Source organism: Euleptes europaea, chromosome 12 (genome assembly GCF_029931775.1).
Source record: "Euleptes europaea isolate rEulEur1 chromosome 12, rEulEur1.hap1, whole genome shotgun sequence".
NCBI classification, from domain to species: domain Eukaryota; kingdom Metazoa; phylum Chordata; class Lepidosauria; order Squamata; family Sphaerodactylidae; genus Euleptes; species Euleptes europaea.
The window spans coordinates 9,474,672-9,489,859 of NC_079323.1; the positions used below are offsets into that span (position 1 = coordinate 9,474,672).

At 47.1% G+C, this 15,188-nt stretch overlaps 1 protein-coding gene across 1 annotated transcript in view; it reads right to left on the reverse strand.

The window, feature by feature from the left end:
* The window catches only part of ME3 (malic enzyme 3), a 101,332-nt gene extending 98,867 nt beyond the window's left edge, over nucleotides 1-2,465 (reverse strand). The window contains exon 1 of the mRNA XM_056858300.1: nucleotides 2,271-2,465. Within this exon, the coding sequence (XP_056714278.1) occupies nucleotides 2,271-2,465 (195 nt within the window). The remainder of the gene's footprint in view (nucleotides 1-2,270) is intronic.
* Nucleotides 2,466-15,188: the final 12,723 nt, after the last annotated feature.

The window sequence follows — 15,188 nt, forward strand, 5'->3', positions numbered from 1 at the left end:
CTTCATGGACCTTGGTCTGATCCAGCAGGGCCTTTCTTATGTTTTTATGTTGGTGTGCAGCAGGGAATGGTCCCCCATACAGAAGCAGCCTTAGACTGCAAGCTATTTCGGCCTTTCCATTTGGACAAGCAGAATAAAAATAAATGTACAGTAATAACACTGGAGGATGAGCCACCGCCCAAAGCATCATACAGGAAAACAAAGCCAAACTCATGATGCAATCCTATGCAGAGTTATTTCGGTGTGTACGCATGGATTTCAGGGGGATTACATCGGAGTAACTGTGCGCGGGATAACACTCTCTACATTACATCCCTTTCTCACACGTTCCTGCTGCAGTACATAAGAAAAAGTTTTAGAGAGACCTATTTGAAGCAGCTGACAATTTTTTTTATTATGCTGATACTCTGCCACATCCTTTTTTGAAAAGGAAAAGAAATATGCCTACTCCTCAACTTTACATTTGCAATGCCAGCAAATGGCACTTCTCCAAAAGATAGGGAAAACCTCACTCCAAAGTACATAAGTTATTCCTCCTTCTACCAACTATATACACATACATATCACAGCCAAGGGGGGTTAATAGGAAAAAGATGACACCCAATGCTCAGTTCAGACATGTGGGAGAATGAGCTGGTAGAATGGAGTGCACCACTTCAAACCTCAGGGGGTAAATCTCTTTTTGGGAGTGTGTCCTTAAGTTTAAAAAAAAAACCCTCCCTGCATACAGAAAACTGGAACGGCAAGCCAGGAAAGGGGCAGTAGCTTTTTCCCTTGTGACGGCAGTTGTCTATAGACAAGGGGTTTTTCACATAGGGATGCATTCCTATATGCTAGCCTCCCCCTACAGACTGCAGCGGTGGATTCCATTCCACCACCTCATTCTTCTGCATGTCTGAACCAGGCCTTAATAAGCTGAGGTGGTGAAACCATTTGTGTGGCTGGGTTGTTCCTCTTTAGACTACAGTTGTGGGGGGAGATCACATGACAGAATTCGTCTTCATTAAAAGGAGGGATGCCAAGTGGCAGAATTCTGGCCTAGTTTTCTCCCCGACTTCTTTGGGGCTTTGCTTTAATTATGCATGTATTTTCTGTCCGTCAGGGATCACCTCACTTTCCCCGCGCGCTTTCTGGATGCTGTCTAAACATGCATGCGGAAAAGGCTGGCAAAATGCGCAGAAACGTGGGGGGAGAATGAGGCGACCTCTGACGGTCGGAAAATGCATGCATAATCAAAGCAAAGCCCCGAAGTAGTCAGTGGGGTGACCGCGAGGAAACAGCCCTGCATAAATGGCCTATCTATCTCACCCTTTCCCTTTTTGCCTCCATGGCAGGAAAAAAGCATTCAGCATGAAAACCCCACATCCAACAGGCAAACCAGCAGAAAATCAAGAGAAGGCATCTGTAACTATAGTCTTCAGGTCATCAGAAACTTGGGCCCATGATTAAGGGGGAAATAACGCTCTCGACCAGACTCAGAGTCCCATCCCAAACAGAGTTACACCTTTCTAAGCCCACAACTTGAATGGACTTAGAGGGACATGATTCTGTTTAGGATTGCACTATAACAACTGAGGCCTTAGACTGCTGGAAACAGTGCCTAGCGGCGTTCATTGTTACTAACCCACAATCTTGCCACACAGAAGCCTTGTTCACAAGTTCCAATAAACACCCGTACAATCTGCATACTGGTGTACACTTGGATTTTCTTAGTCCATGTGCTGAGTTATTCTCATGTTACATTCAACACACATTCAGATCAAGATACGATTTTAACTCCGCATTGATTCACGTACTGACCTACGGTTTCATTTGTAAAGTGAACATTCGATGGCTCTTTCTTACAAACCAGTGTATGCACATATGTGCAGGGTGTACATGAGTTTACTGTGACATGCGAATGGGGCTAGAAAAGTGCATTAGAGAGGAAGCACTGTGAAGTCATGCCTATAGCAGGCCACCAAACTGATGTATGAACGGGATTAACACAAAGAAGCAATTTTGAAGGACGCTAGCACAACATTGTAACCTAGGGTAGCAATGGCATATTTGTGGCAAGCATAGCACATGTCCCAATGGTTTCATCCAGCCCTTCAGTATCCTGGGATATCCTTTCAGAAAGTTTGCAGCTGCCAAGGTGACGCCTATCTTTGCACCAGATAACGCATCCCAAAGACCAAGGCAGAGAGCAACAGGACGCCTTCAGGTTGACCTGTATGGCCCCTTCCAACTCTATGATTCTAAGTCAAAGAGGGGTGTATCTGTCTCACCTTGTTGAGATGGGGGTTCCTGGTGATGTCGTATCCCCTCTTTTTGATTGCGGCGGCTTTCGTAGGGGGGTGGGAGGATTCTCCAGAGTGGCAGCCCCTCTCCTGGGGGAAACCAGGAAGCTGCAATGGGTGCATTGCCCCCACCGCCCGAAGAAGGGGGTAAACACTTCTGCTAGAAAGGGGCAGGAGCATCATGTTTTCCAGACAGCAGGTGGAAGGCTTTCACCTGCAAAAGAGAGAATTCTAGATGGGTAATGGAGGATCACACAGACCTGGGTGGCCCAGCCTAGCCCGATCTCATTAGAGCTCAAAAGCTAAGGAGGGTTGGCCCTGGTTAGTATTTGGATGGGAGACCACCAAAGATGTTGAGGGTTTGTCTACACTGAGGCAATGGCAAACCGCCCCTGAAGGTCTCTTGCTTTGAAAAACCCCAAAGGGTTGTCCTAAGTCAGCTGTGACTTTGCGCCAAAAATAAACAAATAAATGGCCATTTATGCATGGGAGGTTTTGCCTTGGATTTGCCGCTCCATCGGTGCCCATTTCCCCCACCTGAATTCTCAAAACTCAAAAATAAGCCGCCATGCAGAGTTTTGAGTTGGGCAAAATGTGCATCTCTGTGTGTGTTAAGTGCCGTCAAGTCGCTCCAGACTCCTGGCGACCCTATGAACCAATGTCCTCCAAAATGTCCTATCTTGGACAGCCTTGCTCAGATCTCGCAAACTGAGGGCTGTGGCTTCCTTCATCGAGTCCATCCATCTCTTGTTGGGTCTTCCTCTGTGCATCTAGAGAGCTGCAAATCCAAGGCAAATCCTCCCATGCACAAGTGGCCAATAGCTGAGCAGCAAAATGAAACAGGAGATCAGTGGCAGCTTAAGGGCAAACACCATTAATTCCAGTTTTCGTGCATCTTTTGCCCATGGGAAGCTTACCCTTGGCATCGGTTCTCCAAGGTGCCACAGTGTGTGTGTGTGTGTGTGTGTGTGTGTGTTAAGTGCCGTCAAGTCGCTTCCGACTCATGGCGACCCTATGAATGAAAGTCCTCCAAAATGTCCTATCTTTGACAGCCCTGCTCAGATCCTGCAAATTGAAGGCTGTGGCTTCCTTTATGGAGTCAATCCATCTCTTGTTGGGTCTTCCTCTTTTCCTGCTGCCCTCAACTTTTCCTAGCATGACTGTCTTTTCCAGTGACTCTTGTCATCTCATGACGTGACCAAAATACAACAGCCTGTTTACAAGCCATTTTAGCTTCTAGGGCAGCAGGAAAAGAGGAAGACCCAACAAGAGATGGATTGACTCAATACAGGAAGCCACAGCCTTCAGTTTGCAAGATCTGAACAAGGCTGTCAAAGATAGGACATTTTGGAGGACTTTCATTCATAGGCTCGCCATGAGTCGGAAGCGACTTGATGGCACAACACACACACACAGCTTCTAGGGTCAGTTCAGGCTTGATTTGATCTATAACCCACTGATTTGTTTTTTTGGCAGTCCACGGAATCCGCAACCCTCTCCTCCAACACCACATTTCAAAGGAATCTATTTTCTTCCTATCAGCTTTCTTCACTGTCCAGCTTTCACGCCCATACATAGTAATAGGGGATACGATGGCATGAAGTAATCTAGTCTTGGTGGCCACCGTACCATCTTGCAAAAGGGCAGGGAGCTCAGGGCGGATCCAGCCCCCCCAGGGGGGGTCTCTCTGGAGGTCTCCACTCTCCCCACCCCCCACCCCCCAAAAAAACACCCTGCCCCCATGCATGCAAGCATTGCAAACGAAGCCCGGCTTACTGAGCGGAGGGGGCGGGCGGTGCGCGTCTCCTTGGCCGGCTTCCTCTGCTCCTCTGGCGGCGGCCGCATCCAGGATCCCGGGGAGGCGGCGACCCTGCCAAAGCGAAAGGAAACCCCAGGAAGTAGATCGAGTAACCTGCGCCGGCTCAGTAAGGGATGCTCCCGGGAGGAGGAGGAGGGAGGAGGAGGAGGAGGGGGGGACCGGCCAGAGTTGCCAACTCCAGGTTCGGAAACACCTGGAGGTTTGAGGATGGAGCCTGGGAGGGTGGGGTTTGGGGAGCCGGGTTGCCAACCTGCAGGCGGGCGCAAACCCACAGCAGCGAAGCCAAATCGCGATCGACTGCACCGGGTAAAGAATGGAATCGAATTGCCTGCCGAGCAGTGACGTCACAATGCACGGTGCACGGTGCAAAGCTGCGGGGGACCCCCCGCGTGATCGACTTGGCTGCGTGATCCGTTTGCATCCCTTGCCAAGGGCTCGTAGGTCCACGCAGGGTGAAAAGCGGCGAGTAGGCAGACTGAGATGCGCAGAGCGCGTCTCCTACATCACATGAAACACGCGAAGCTGCCTTGCACTGAATCAGAACCTCGGTCCATCCAAGTCAGCATTGTCTACTCGGACTGGCAGCAGCTCTCCAGGGTCTCAGGCAGGGGTCTTTCACATCACCTACTGACCTGCCTCAATTCACCTACACAATATCACATCACCTACTGATAGGCCTCAATTCCCAATGACGATAACACAGTAGGAGGTTGATAGTTCAAAGCAGTTTGTTTATTAGGCCCAATATACACTCCGGGTGAGAATTGCCCCAAATGCGCAGGACAATTCACACACACATCAAAGGAGTGCAAGCACGGATATAATCTTTGGTAATGGGAGGTACAAAAGACGAAATACATGGCGTCAATACGTAGAACCAATAATAGATATTTAAGGATTTGAATACCCTATTAGAGATTCGGAGGCGTTACGTAGAAATGGGGATCTCATTCTCACTAATGAGCAGTGAAGACCCTCATGGTCAGGTGCTTTTCTATTTGATCCTAAATTACTGCAGTTCTTCTTATCTTGGACCCTGGCAGCTGCCAAGGCCAACCAAGAGGGCTCCTAGCTGGTTCTTATCTCTGGAAAAACAGCTTATGCAAGCACACTAAGGCCATCTATGGATTCTTTAATTAGCTTCTAACTAAGGAGCAACAGTGGACCTCTTATACTTGAGGCCTGTAACATATGCAAGTGCTTGGTGTAACTATACAAGCCACCTCTGATATGATGAGTGTGGCATGTTAATGAGTGCCGATATACTTTATTGAGTACAAAGAATATATTTCAAATCAAAGAATACATTTCCAATACATTTCCCATAGCATATAATGATTTCAGGCATTACACTACTTGCCTGGTCGCTTTAACTGGAGGTGCCAGGGATTGAACCTGGGACTTTCTGCATGCCAAGCGGAGGCTCTACTACTGAGCCACGGTCCCTCCCTGAATGAAGATGTTGCGAAACAGGACTTTTATCGGAATCCTGTCTTGTTGCTTGCTCAGCCAAGTTGATCTCTCAGGTGGTCCCCCGCAGCTTAGACAGAAAAAAGCTTTGGCTATGTTCCAGTCCTTCATGTGTTAATCGTATTGTATTGCATTGTATAACGTATATTGTTACTTCACTGCTTGGCAGGCAATTCTATTATATTATTTACATCATATTGTAATTTGGCTTTGCTTCTGTTAATTTGTTACTAACCTCCAGGTGGTGGCTGGATATCTCCCGCTACAACGGATTTCGGGATGACAGAGATCGGTTCACCTGGAGGAAATGGCCACCTTGGAAGGTGGACTCTATGGCATTATACCCTGTTTAATTCAGGGGAGGTGCTGTGGCTCAGTTTGTAGAGCATCTGCTTGGCATGCAGAAGGTCCCAGGTTCAATCCCCGGCATCTCTAGTTAAAGGGACCAGGCAGGTAGGTCATGTGAAAGACCCCTTTCTGAGACCCTGGAGAGCTGCTGCCGGTCTGAGTAGACAGTATTGACTTGGATGGACCAAGGGTCTGCTTCAGTATAAGGCAGCTTCATGTGTGTTCAAGTCCCTCCCCTCCCCAAACCTCACCCTCCTCAGGTTCCACCCCCCTCCAAACCTCCAGGTATTTCCCAACCTGGAGCTGGCAACCCTATTTAGGCAGGGGAGGGACCCCTGTAGAGTATAATATAGTCCACCTTCCAAAGCAGGCAGTTTCTCCAGGAGAAGTGGAATAAATTGTATAAAAAAACAAATTAGCCTGGAGATAAGCTGTAATTCTGGGAGGTCTCCAGCCCCCACCTGGAGGTTGGCAACTGTAGGACCAGTGCGTCCTGCTCGCTGGCAGAGGAGATCATCAGGTCGAAGAGGAGCAGGTGGAGCAAATGCATCAGTCTGGGGTCTGCACAGCCCTCAGCCCCTCGGTGGGGATACGTTGGCTGCTTCCTGACCTGGAACTGCCTTATAGAAGACCAGGTTCAGCTTTGGGTAGAGTTGCCAACCTCCAAGTGGTAACTGGAGATCTCCTGCTATTACAACTGATCTCCGGGCAACAGAGATCAGTTCTCCTGGAGAAAATGGCCACTTTGGCAATTGAACTCTATGGCATTGAAGTCCTTCCCCTCTCCAAACCCCACCCTTCTCAGGCTCCACCCCCAAAATCTCCAGGTATTTCCCAACCCGAAGCTGGCAACCCTAGGCATCATTACAAGCTGAACTTTGAGAAGTAGCCTCCTGGTATCCAGAACTTCAATGTCAGTTCCATAACTAGGGTTGCCAATCTCTAGGCGGTGGCTGGCTATGTCCTGCTATTACAACTGATCACCAGGCAACAGAGATCAGTTCCTCTGGAAAAAATGGCTGCTTTGGAGGGTGGCACTATGGCATTATGCCCCACTGAGATTACTCCCCTCCCCGAACCTTGCCCTCCCCAGGCTCCACCCCCCAAATCTCCAGGTATTTCCCAACCCAGAGTTGGTAACTCTAGGTTAGGGTAGACGGTAAAGTGTTATACTAAGACAGGGAAGACCTGTGTTCAAATGCTGTCTCTTCCATGAAGTTCACTGGAGAACCTCAGGTTAGTCATTCCCTCAAGCCTTACAGCCTTCACAAGTAGGGCTGCCAGCCTCCAGGTGGTGCCTGGAGAGCTCCCGCTTTTAAAACTGATCTCCAGAGAGTAGAGATCAGTTCCCCTGGAGAAAATGGCTGGTTGGGAGGGTGTACTCTTATGGCATTGTACCCTGCTGAGGTTCCTCCCCTCCCCCAAACCTTGCCCTCTCCAGGCTCCACCCCGAAAACTCTAGGTATTTTCCAACCCAGAGCTGGCAGCCCTAGCTGTTATAAGGATAAAATGGAGGGGAGAGGGTTGCGTTCAATTCTCCAACTTCTTGACAAAAGAATGTGGTAAAAAAAAATGAATCAAGGGCTCTCCAGTCTTCTCATGATGTGAGTAAAGTAGGATAGCCTCAGTTTGATCATTTCACTTCAAGGGAGAAGTCAGGCTTGATTTGATCCTAGAATCTACTTCTTTTTTTCAGCGGTCCATGGTATTCACATCCATCCGTAGCAGTTAGCAGTAACAAGCAATAAATCAGTTTGTCCTTAAGGGCCTCCTTGCTCCTTTCTGCTTACTGTGCCGCTGCGCAGTCTTGCTCATAAAATAATATAATCTGCCGAGGGAAAAATACAAATAATCAGTACTGCATGAAAGTCAACCATCCACTAAAACAGCAGATCCCAAACTTTTTGAGTCATGGAGCACTTTTCAGGAGAGAAATCCATCACGGAGCACTAATTTTCACCTGGCACCTATATATTAAACCTAACGACAGTAGTCTTTTTTTCTTTCCAGTCTCATCACAGAGCACCAAGTGCTCCGTGGAGCTGTTTGGGAACCTCTGCACAAAAACACAGAATCTTGGGAGTTGGAAGGGGCCATGCAGGCCATCTAGTCCAACCCAATTTAATGCAGGATCAGCCTAGAGCATCCCTGACAAGTGTTTGTCCGGCCTCTGCTTAAAGACTGCCAGGGAGGGGGAGCTCACCACCTCCCTAGGTAGCTGATTCCTCTGTCGAACAACTCTTACTGTAAAAAATGTCCCCTAATACCCAGCCAGAACCTTTCCTCCCGCAATTTAAACCCATTATGGCAAGTTCTATCCTCTGTTGCCTGCCTCTAAGTGACAGCCCTTCATATCTCATATCTCAGTCTAACTGGGAACTGACCAAAAGCCTGGCAAAACTGAAATTTCGTGACTGATTTCCTGAAGGCCAAAAGAATGGGGCAAGATTAGCATGGGGAGGGGAGAATTCCATCATCTTCATGTCCCCTCTACCCACATTGGACTGGAGCGCTTGTTACTTTCCCTCTGACTGCTGCACAAACGGCGTTGATGCCCTCGGATGGAAATCCTGACAGGGCTCTGCTGTTGTTCACTTGGTCGCCCAGTCAAGTCCTTACAGTTGGCTGAGCCTGCTAATTAGTTTTAATTGGGCCAGTTGGCTTTGCAGGTTGTCAGAAGTTGTCGCTGTTCTGCCAAATGGACTCGAGTAAGAAAGAAAACGAGGGTGGCGGGGAGCCGATCGGACTCTGGGGGCTTAATCCTGTGCCAGCGTTCGCAGGAATGTGATATCAGAGGGAAGGGAATGGTAGAAGCATGCTTAAAATATATATGTTTTCTTGCTGATTCCGCTGGATAGCCTTAGGCATCGAAGCATCTTTCCTAGGAGGAAAGGCTAAAGAATCTGAGACTTTTTGGTTTAGTAAAAAAGGCAACGAAGGAGGAAGGTGATGGAGGTTTATAAAGTTATGCACAGGGTGGAGAATGTAGAGAGAAGCCATTTATGCAGGGTCAATTTTGATGCTCACTCAAAGCTCTTTTTTTAAATGTGACCTTTAAAATGCTTATTCAGGGTCCCCATGCAAAAGGAGAAATTCTACCCCCCCACTCGCCTGCTCCTTCGTTCCTTCCATTAGCAACCGCCATTTGCATAGCTAACGCACAGCTGTGATTTTGCATGCTTCCTTGTGGGGATCTTTCAAGGCGGGGGCGGAGCAAACACAAAAGGTGCGTTAAAGGGGCTCTTAAGGAATGCAAAGCAGGTATGCCCTGGCTTCGCAGTCACTTCCTAAATGATGGTTCAGCGTGAAAAACTCAAAAAATATATGTGGGTCATATGGAATGCGCTGCTAATCACCAAGCATAAATGGCCAGAGAGAACTTTCCCTCCCTTTCCCTTAAAAGTAGAACTTGGGGGCACCCAATGAAGTTGATTCAGGACAGATAAAAAGAAATACTTCTTTAATAAGGGGTTAAATTGTGCAATGCACTGCCAGAGGACATAGTGATGGCCATGACCCATAGATGGCTTTTAAAGCTCACTAGATAGATTTATTGAAGATAGGTCCATCAGTGGCTACTACCCATGGTGATTGGAAGGAACTTCCATAGATGCAGCAAACCCCTGAACACCAGTACTCTGCTAAAGCAATCCTGGAGGCGAAGTCTGCAAAAGAAAAAAGAAACGTTGTTCAAACTAAAAGCCATGGGTGCAGTCCCATGCTCACTTGCCTGGGGTTAAGCCCAACCATATAAAGTGGGATTTACCTCTGAACAGACATGCAGATGATTGCCTTGCATGTGCAGTTGCATCTTTTAAATGGGAGTGAACTAACACCGTATTGGGCTCAGTACTGCCTGCCCATGTGCTTCTTTCTGATGCTCTCTGAAACACCTGTTCAACTTGTCTATTCATAAGGAAGCATATTCATAAGGAAGCATATTCATAAGGAAGCATATTCATAAGGAAGCATACTTGTCTATTCATAAGGCTTGATTTGATAGATCAAATTAAGCCTGAACTGACCCTAGAAGCTAAAATGACTAAACTGAGGCTATTGTATTTTGGTCACGTCATGAGACGACAAGAGTCACTGGAAAAGACAGTCATGCTAGGAAAAGTTGAGGGCAGCAGGAAAAGACCCAACAAGAGATGGACGGACTCAATAAAGGAAGCCACAGCCTTCAATTTGCAAGATCTGAGCAAGGCTGTAAAAGATAGGACATTTTGGAGGACTTTCATTCATAGGGTCGCCATGAGTCGGAAGCGACTTGATGGCACTTAACACACAAACACAAGGAAGCAGGTTATTTTCAGTGATGTTTCCTCTGAAGGTAGCATAGCCTTTCTATGCTGCCCAGAGCATCCCATTGCCTGAGGAAACTGGAACGCATCACAGTGGTGTTATCAGCATCCTCATGTTTTAGAAAATGATCCCTCTGCTGGGAAAGGTATGCTTGACATGACACAGTGATTAAGTATCTTGTTTAAGTGCACTCAGTCAATGAACATCCAAGATAGCAATAGATCTGATGTAAGTTCTCCCTCCTTCCAAGTTTTTTGGCTTATCTGCCATTGAACTCCCTCATCCATATTCAACTTCGCTTTGCCAATGTATCCATCATACAAACATAAAACATCTGTAATGGTTAAGTAAGAAGGTTTGGCCAGACTCGGAGACCCATTTAATGGCTCTGGTGGGTGGTTGTTTTTATTTCATTTTCAGCCGAGTGAGCAAATAACAGAATTAAGGGTATTCAAGTGAAGAGGACCAAAACCATGTGTTCCCTACTCTTAGGACTGCCAACTCTGGTTTGGAAAATTCCTGGAGATTTTGGGGGTGGAGCCTAAGGAGGGCAGAGTTTGCTTTTTAACATGGAGGTTCTACTTAGCTAATAGCCACTGATGGACTCACCCTCTACCAATGTGTCTAGTTCAGAGGTTCCCCACATCGTGCGAAGAAGTACTTCGTTTTGTCTGTTTTGAATTCATGGTCCAGCAATTTCATCCTCCGTCCCCTGCCCTGATTTCTCATACAATGAGAAAGAATAAACATTTTCTTTCTTTATGTCTTGCGCAGGTTCATAGATTTCTGCTCTGCCCTTCCCCTCGGCTATCTTTGTTTGAAACCGAGAAGCCCCCAAATATTTTTTCCTCATAAGAAAGACATTAAAGACACCTAGTCTTTCACATACCACATTTCAGTCATTAATCATAACCCTGTAAAATAGACCTGTGTTATGATCTACTCAGATTGCAAATTTGAGACTGAGAGTAGAAAGACCATTTGCTCAGTTATAGCAGGAGTAGGGTTATCAGGTCCCTTTTCGCTATAGGCAGGAGATTTGGGGGGCGGAGCCTGAGGAGGGCGGGGTTTGGGGAGGGGAGAAACTTCAATGCCATAGAGTCCAATTGCCAAAGCGGCCATTTTCTCCAGGTGAACTGATCTCTATTGGTTGGAGATCAGTTGTAATAGCAGGAGATGTCCAGCTAGTACCTGGAGGTTGACAACCCTATCAGTTAGGGCAGGAGGTGATTGGGCCCTTCCTCTGACTCTTGCTGCTCTGAACAGTGGGAGAAAAGGCCCAAAGCAGAAATGACGTCCAGCATCCACCTGAAAACCCAGATGTGAGGTAAAAGTGTTGGTAAGCTGCAGTACTGCAGTCAAAAGCTCATGAACTGAGTTCGATCCCGACGGAAGTCAGTTTCAGGTAGCCGGCTCAACGTTGACTCAATCTTCCATCCTTCCGAGGTCCGTCAAATGAGTACCCAGCTTGCTGGGGGCAAAGTGTAGATGACTGGGGAAGGCAACAGCAAACAACCCCGTAAAACGTAGTCTGCTGAGTAAATGTTGGGATGTGATGTCACCCCATGGGTCAGTAATGACCCAGTGCTTGCTCACGGGACTACCTTTACAGAATTTCCAGTACCATGCTCAATCCAATGCTCAAGTGGAGAAGTGTTTAATCTTTCCCTTTTCTTCCACTTGACCAATCTTGGATCCAGACTAGGGAAAATATTATGCACCCCCATTTTCTCCTGCTTCAAATACCCCCTCTGACCCTTCTTTGCGTGTTACGGGGGCCCCTGACTTCCACTAAGCATCCAGTCTGACTTCCAAATAATCAGAGAAGGGCACCTTACAAGCATTTTCTAAATAACTCGCTATTTTTGTGTGTGGCTTAGGAACATTTTGGTTCCAGCACAAGAAGCTATTTTTATTTGCGGCTGAGAAAAGATTTGGTTCCAACATAGGGAGACAAGAGAGGGGGCTTGTGCCGACTTCTGCTCAAAAGAGCCTTTGGTCTCCGCATTCGGAAGGCATCCCTATTCATAGTCCTCAGTCACCTCCGGCCCAATTAGCTACGGTCCGGAATCAGAAATGCGAAATTTCATAAGAAGACACGCAAGTTCAGAGATCAGCAGAAGCCTGAATGACTGCTTTGTTGGGCTGAAGGATAACATTGATAGTGTCCCATGACAGTGATAGATTATAGGAACGGAGAGCCTTACGGCTCCATTCTCTGTGGAGTTCCACCCTCGCAAGCCCATTGAGTTTTCAGTGGACTTAGAAGGGTCCAACTCTGCTTAGGACTGCACAATTAATGTGCACATTCCAACAAGGGAGTCTCCTACACACATCTATTTATGCCTATGAAAGCTTAACTACAAATAACACCATAAAACTGATTTGGACTGCACCACCTCGTATTACAAATGGTGTGGCTGAATGCTACCGATATTTAAATGTAAAATACGCACACGCTTAGGCAATCAGATGTGTATAAGATGGGTTCTGACTTTTCCCCTGATGTACTGATTTTCTACATATGAAGATCCCCTCTTCCTAATTATGCAGTTCTCCCCACTACAATTTGAAGTCATACAGTCCAGACACAATTTCTACTATTTGTCTAGGCTGTACATATGTGTTGGAATGGGTACAGGTATGAACACTTGGTAGGTAGGTAGGTTTATTGTACAGGGCCATAGGCCTTTACAATCTAAAACATTACGTTAAAAATTATAAAACTGATAAGATCCAGAAGATAAGATTCTCAAATTGCACCCAACATTCCATTTCTCATTAAAACAATATATATAAAACAAGGAAGACAAAATTCAGCTCTAACTTTCTTTTCTTCAAAAGTAGGTTCTATTAATTTAATGGCAACATTTTTTAAAAATCTGCACAGCCAATAGGGTTGCCAACCTCCAGGTACTAGCAGGAGATCTCCTCCTATTACAACTGATCTCCAGACGATAGAAATCAGTTCACCTGGATAAAATGGCCACTTTGGCAATTGGACTCTATGGCATTGAAGTCCCTCCCCAAACCCCACCCTCCTCAGGTTCTGCCCCAAAACCTCCTGCTGGTGGCAAAGAGGGACCTGACAACCCTAACAGTCCAATGGTCATTTCCATTGGACCTGGCAACCCTAACATTTCCAATGGTCAATCAGAAACCTTGCTGGGCAAAAGCCCTACCTGACCCCTCCCACTTCCTAAAATACTTGGTGGGGGCCAGAAAAGGTGTAGGCAGGCACCACGGTCCCAACAGGTATCACGTTCGGACCCCTGGTCTACTCAGATTGGCAGGGGCTCTCCACGGGCTCAAGGAGAGGGCTTTTACATCACCTACTACCTGGTCCTTAACTGGATATGCCAGGGATTGAACCTGGGACCTTCTGCATGCCCAGCAGATGCCCCACAGACCAACAAGCTTGGGCTTGTCAGCTGGGGGGGGGGAATCCCTGGGTAGGGAAATTTTGGGCAAATTGGGGGCGGAGCCTGGGGAGGGAGCTCAGCAGACATGTGATTCCATAGAGACTACCCTCCGAAGAAGCCATTTCCTCCAAGGGAAATGATCTCTGCAGTCTGGAGATCTGTTTTAATTCCAGGAGAACTCTAGGCTCCACCTAGAGGACAGCAACCCTATATGAATGTGATCACCAACTGGTAAGCTGGCCATCTGTCAGACAGGGAAGAGAATTTTACAATAGCCCCACATCTGAACAGAAATCTAGAGAAATAAATCGTGTAAGCTTGTGAGGGCAGAGACCTTATTCTTTTTCTTTTCCCATTTCTTTGTTTGCTGTGCAAAGCAAAACTTTGCCCAGCAGGAGCTCCTGCTAATCCTGTATCCTTCAGCGACAACGATAACATTTTTGACAGCTTTTAGCAGGATGAAGCTAATGGCTGCTTGTACACTCTTGTGTACAAGCAGCCATTAGCCTCTGTTGACCCACGGACGTCTGCATTCACCCACATTCGCATGATGGGGACCCTTTGTGGCTTTTGTGGGACTCAGCAAATAATTTCCTTTCTACTCTCGCACTGTCTCTCTTTTTTCTTGGTCGGGCAGCAACTCACCAATGACCACTTCAGAGGACAGCAGACCAGATAAGGGACAGATAACTAACAAAGGGAAAGTGTGAAATAGATTGTGAGGTCAACAAGGTGAACGGGATTATTAAAGCCGGAGGTTTTCCCGCTGATAACGTGTTATCGATATAGGGTCAGACGTGGCTGGAACAGGCTCTGCCCTTTGGACAGATAAATGGAATCCCTACACGCAGATAACTTCACAGCCACATACTTCTGCCAAAAACTGGGAAGGGAGAGTTCCCCAAGTAGTATTACACCTGTGTACTTCTCAAAATGCAAATGTGTACACTAGAGTGGTAAATACAACTTGAATCTGGTGATCATAGAATCACAGAGTTGGAAGGGACCACAAGGTGAAATCTAGTCCAACCCCCTGCACAATGCAGGAAACTCACAACTACCTCCCCTACACACACCCAGTGCCCAGAAGATGGCAAAGATGCCTTCCCTCTCATGAACTGCCTAAGGTCACAGAATCAGCATTGCTGACAGATGGCCATCTAGCCTCTGCTTAAAAACCTCCAGGGAAGGAGAGCTCACCACCTCCCGAGGAAGCCTGATCCACTGAGGAACCGCTCTGACTGTTAGAAAATTCTTCCTAGTGTCTAGATGGAAATTTTAACCCATTGGTTCTAGGCATGGCTTTGGCTTTTTCTTGCAGGAGAAGGGCTTTTTATTCGGTAATATAAAGCTGCTCTGACTCGGATGGCCCCGGCTAGCCTGATCTCGTCAGATCTCGTCAGATCTCGGAAACTAAGCAGGGTCAGTCCTGGTTAGTACGTGGATGGGAGACCTCCAAGGAATGCCAGGGTCACTAGGCAGAGGCAGGCAATGGCAAAACACAGCTGAATGCCTCTTACCTAACATGTCCAACAGTGCAAT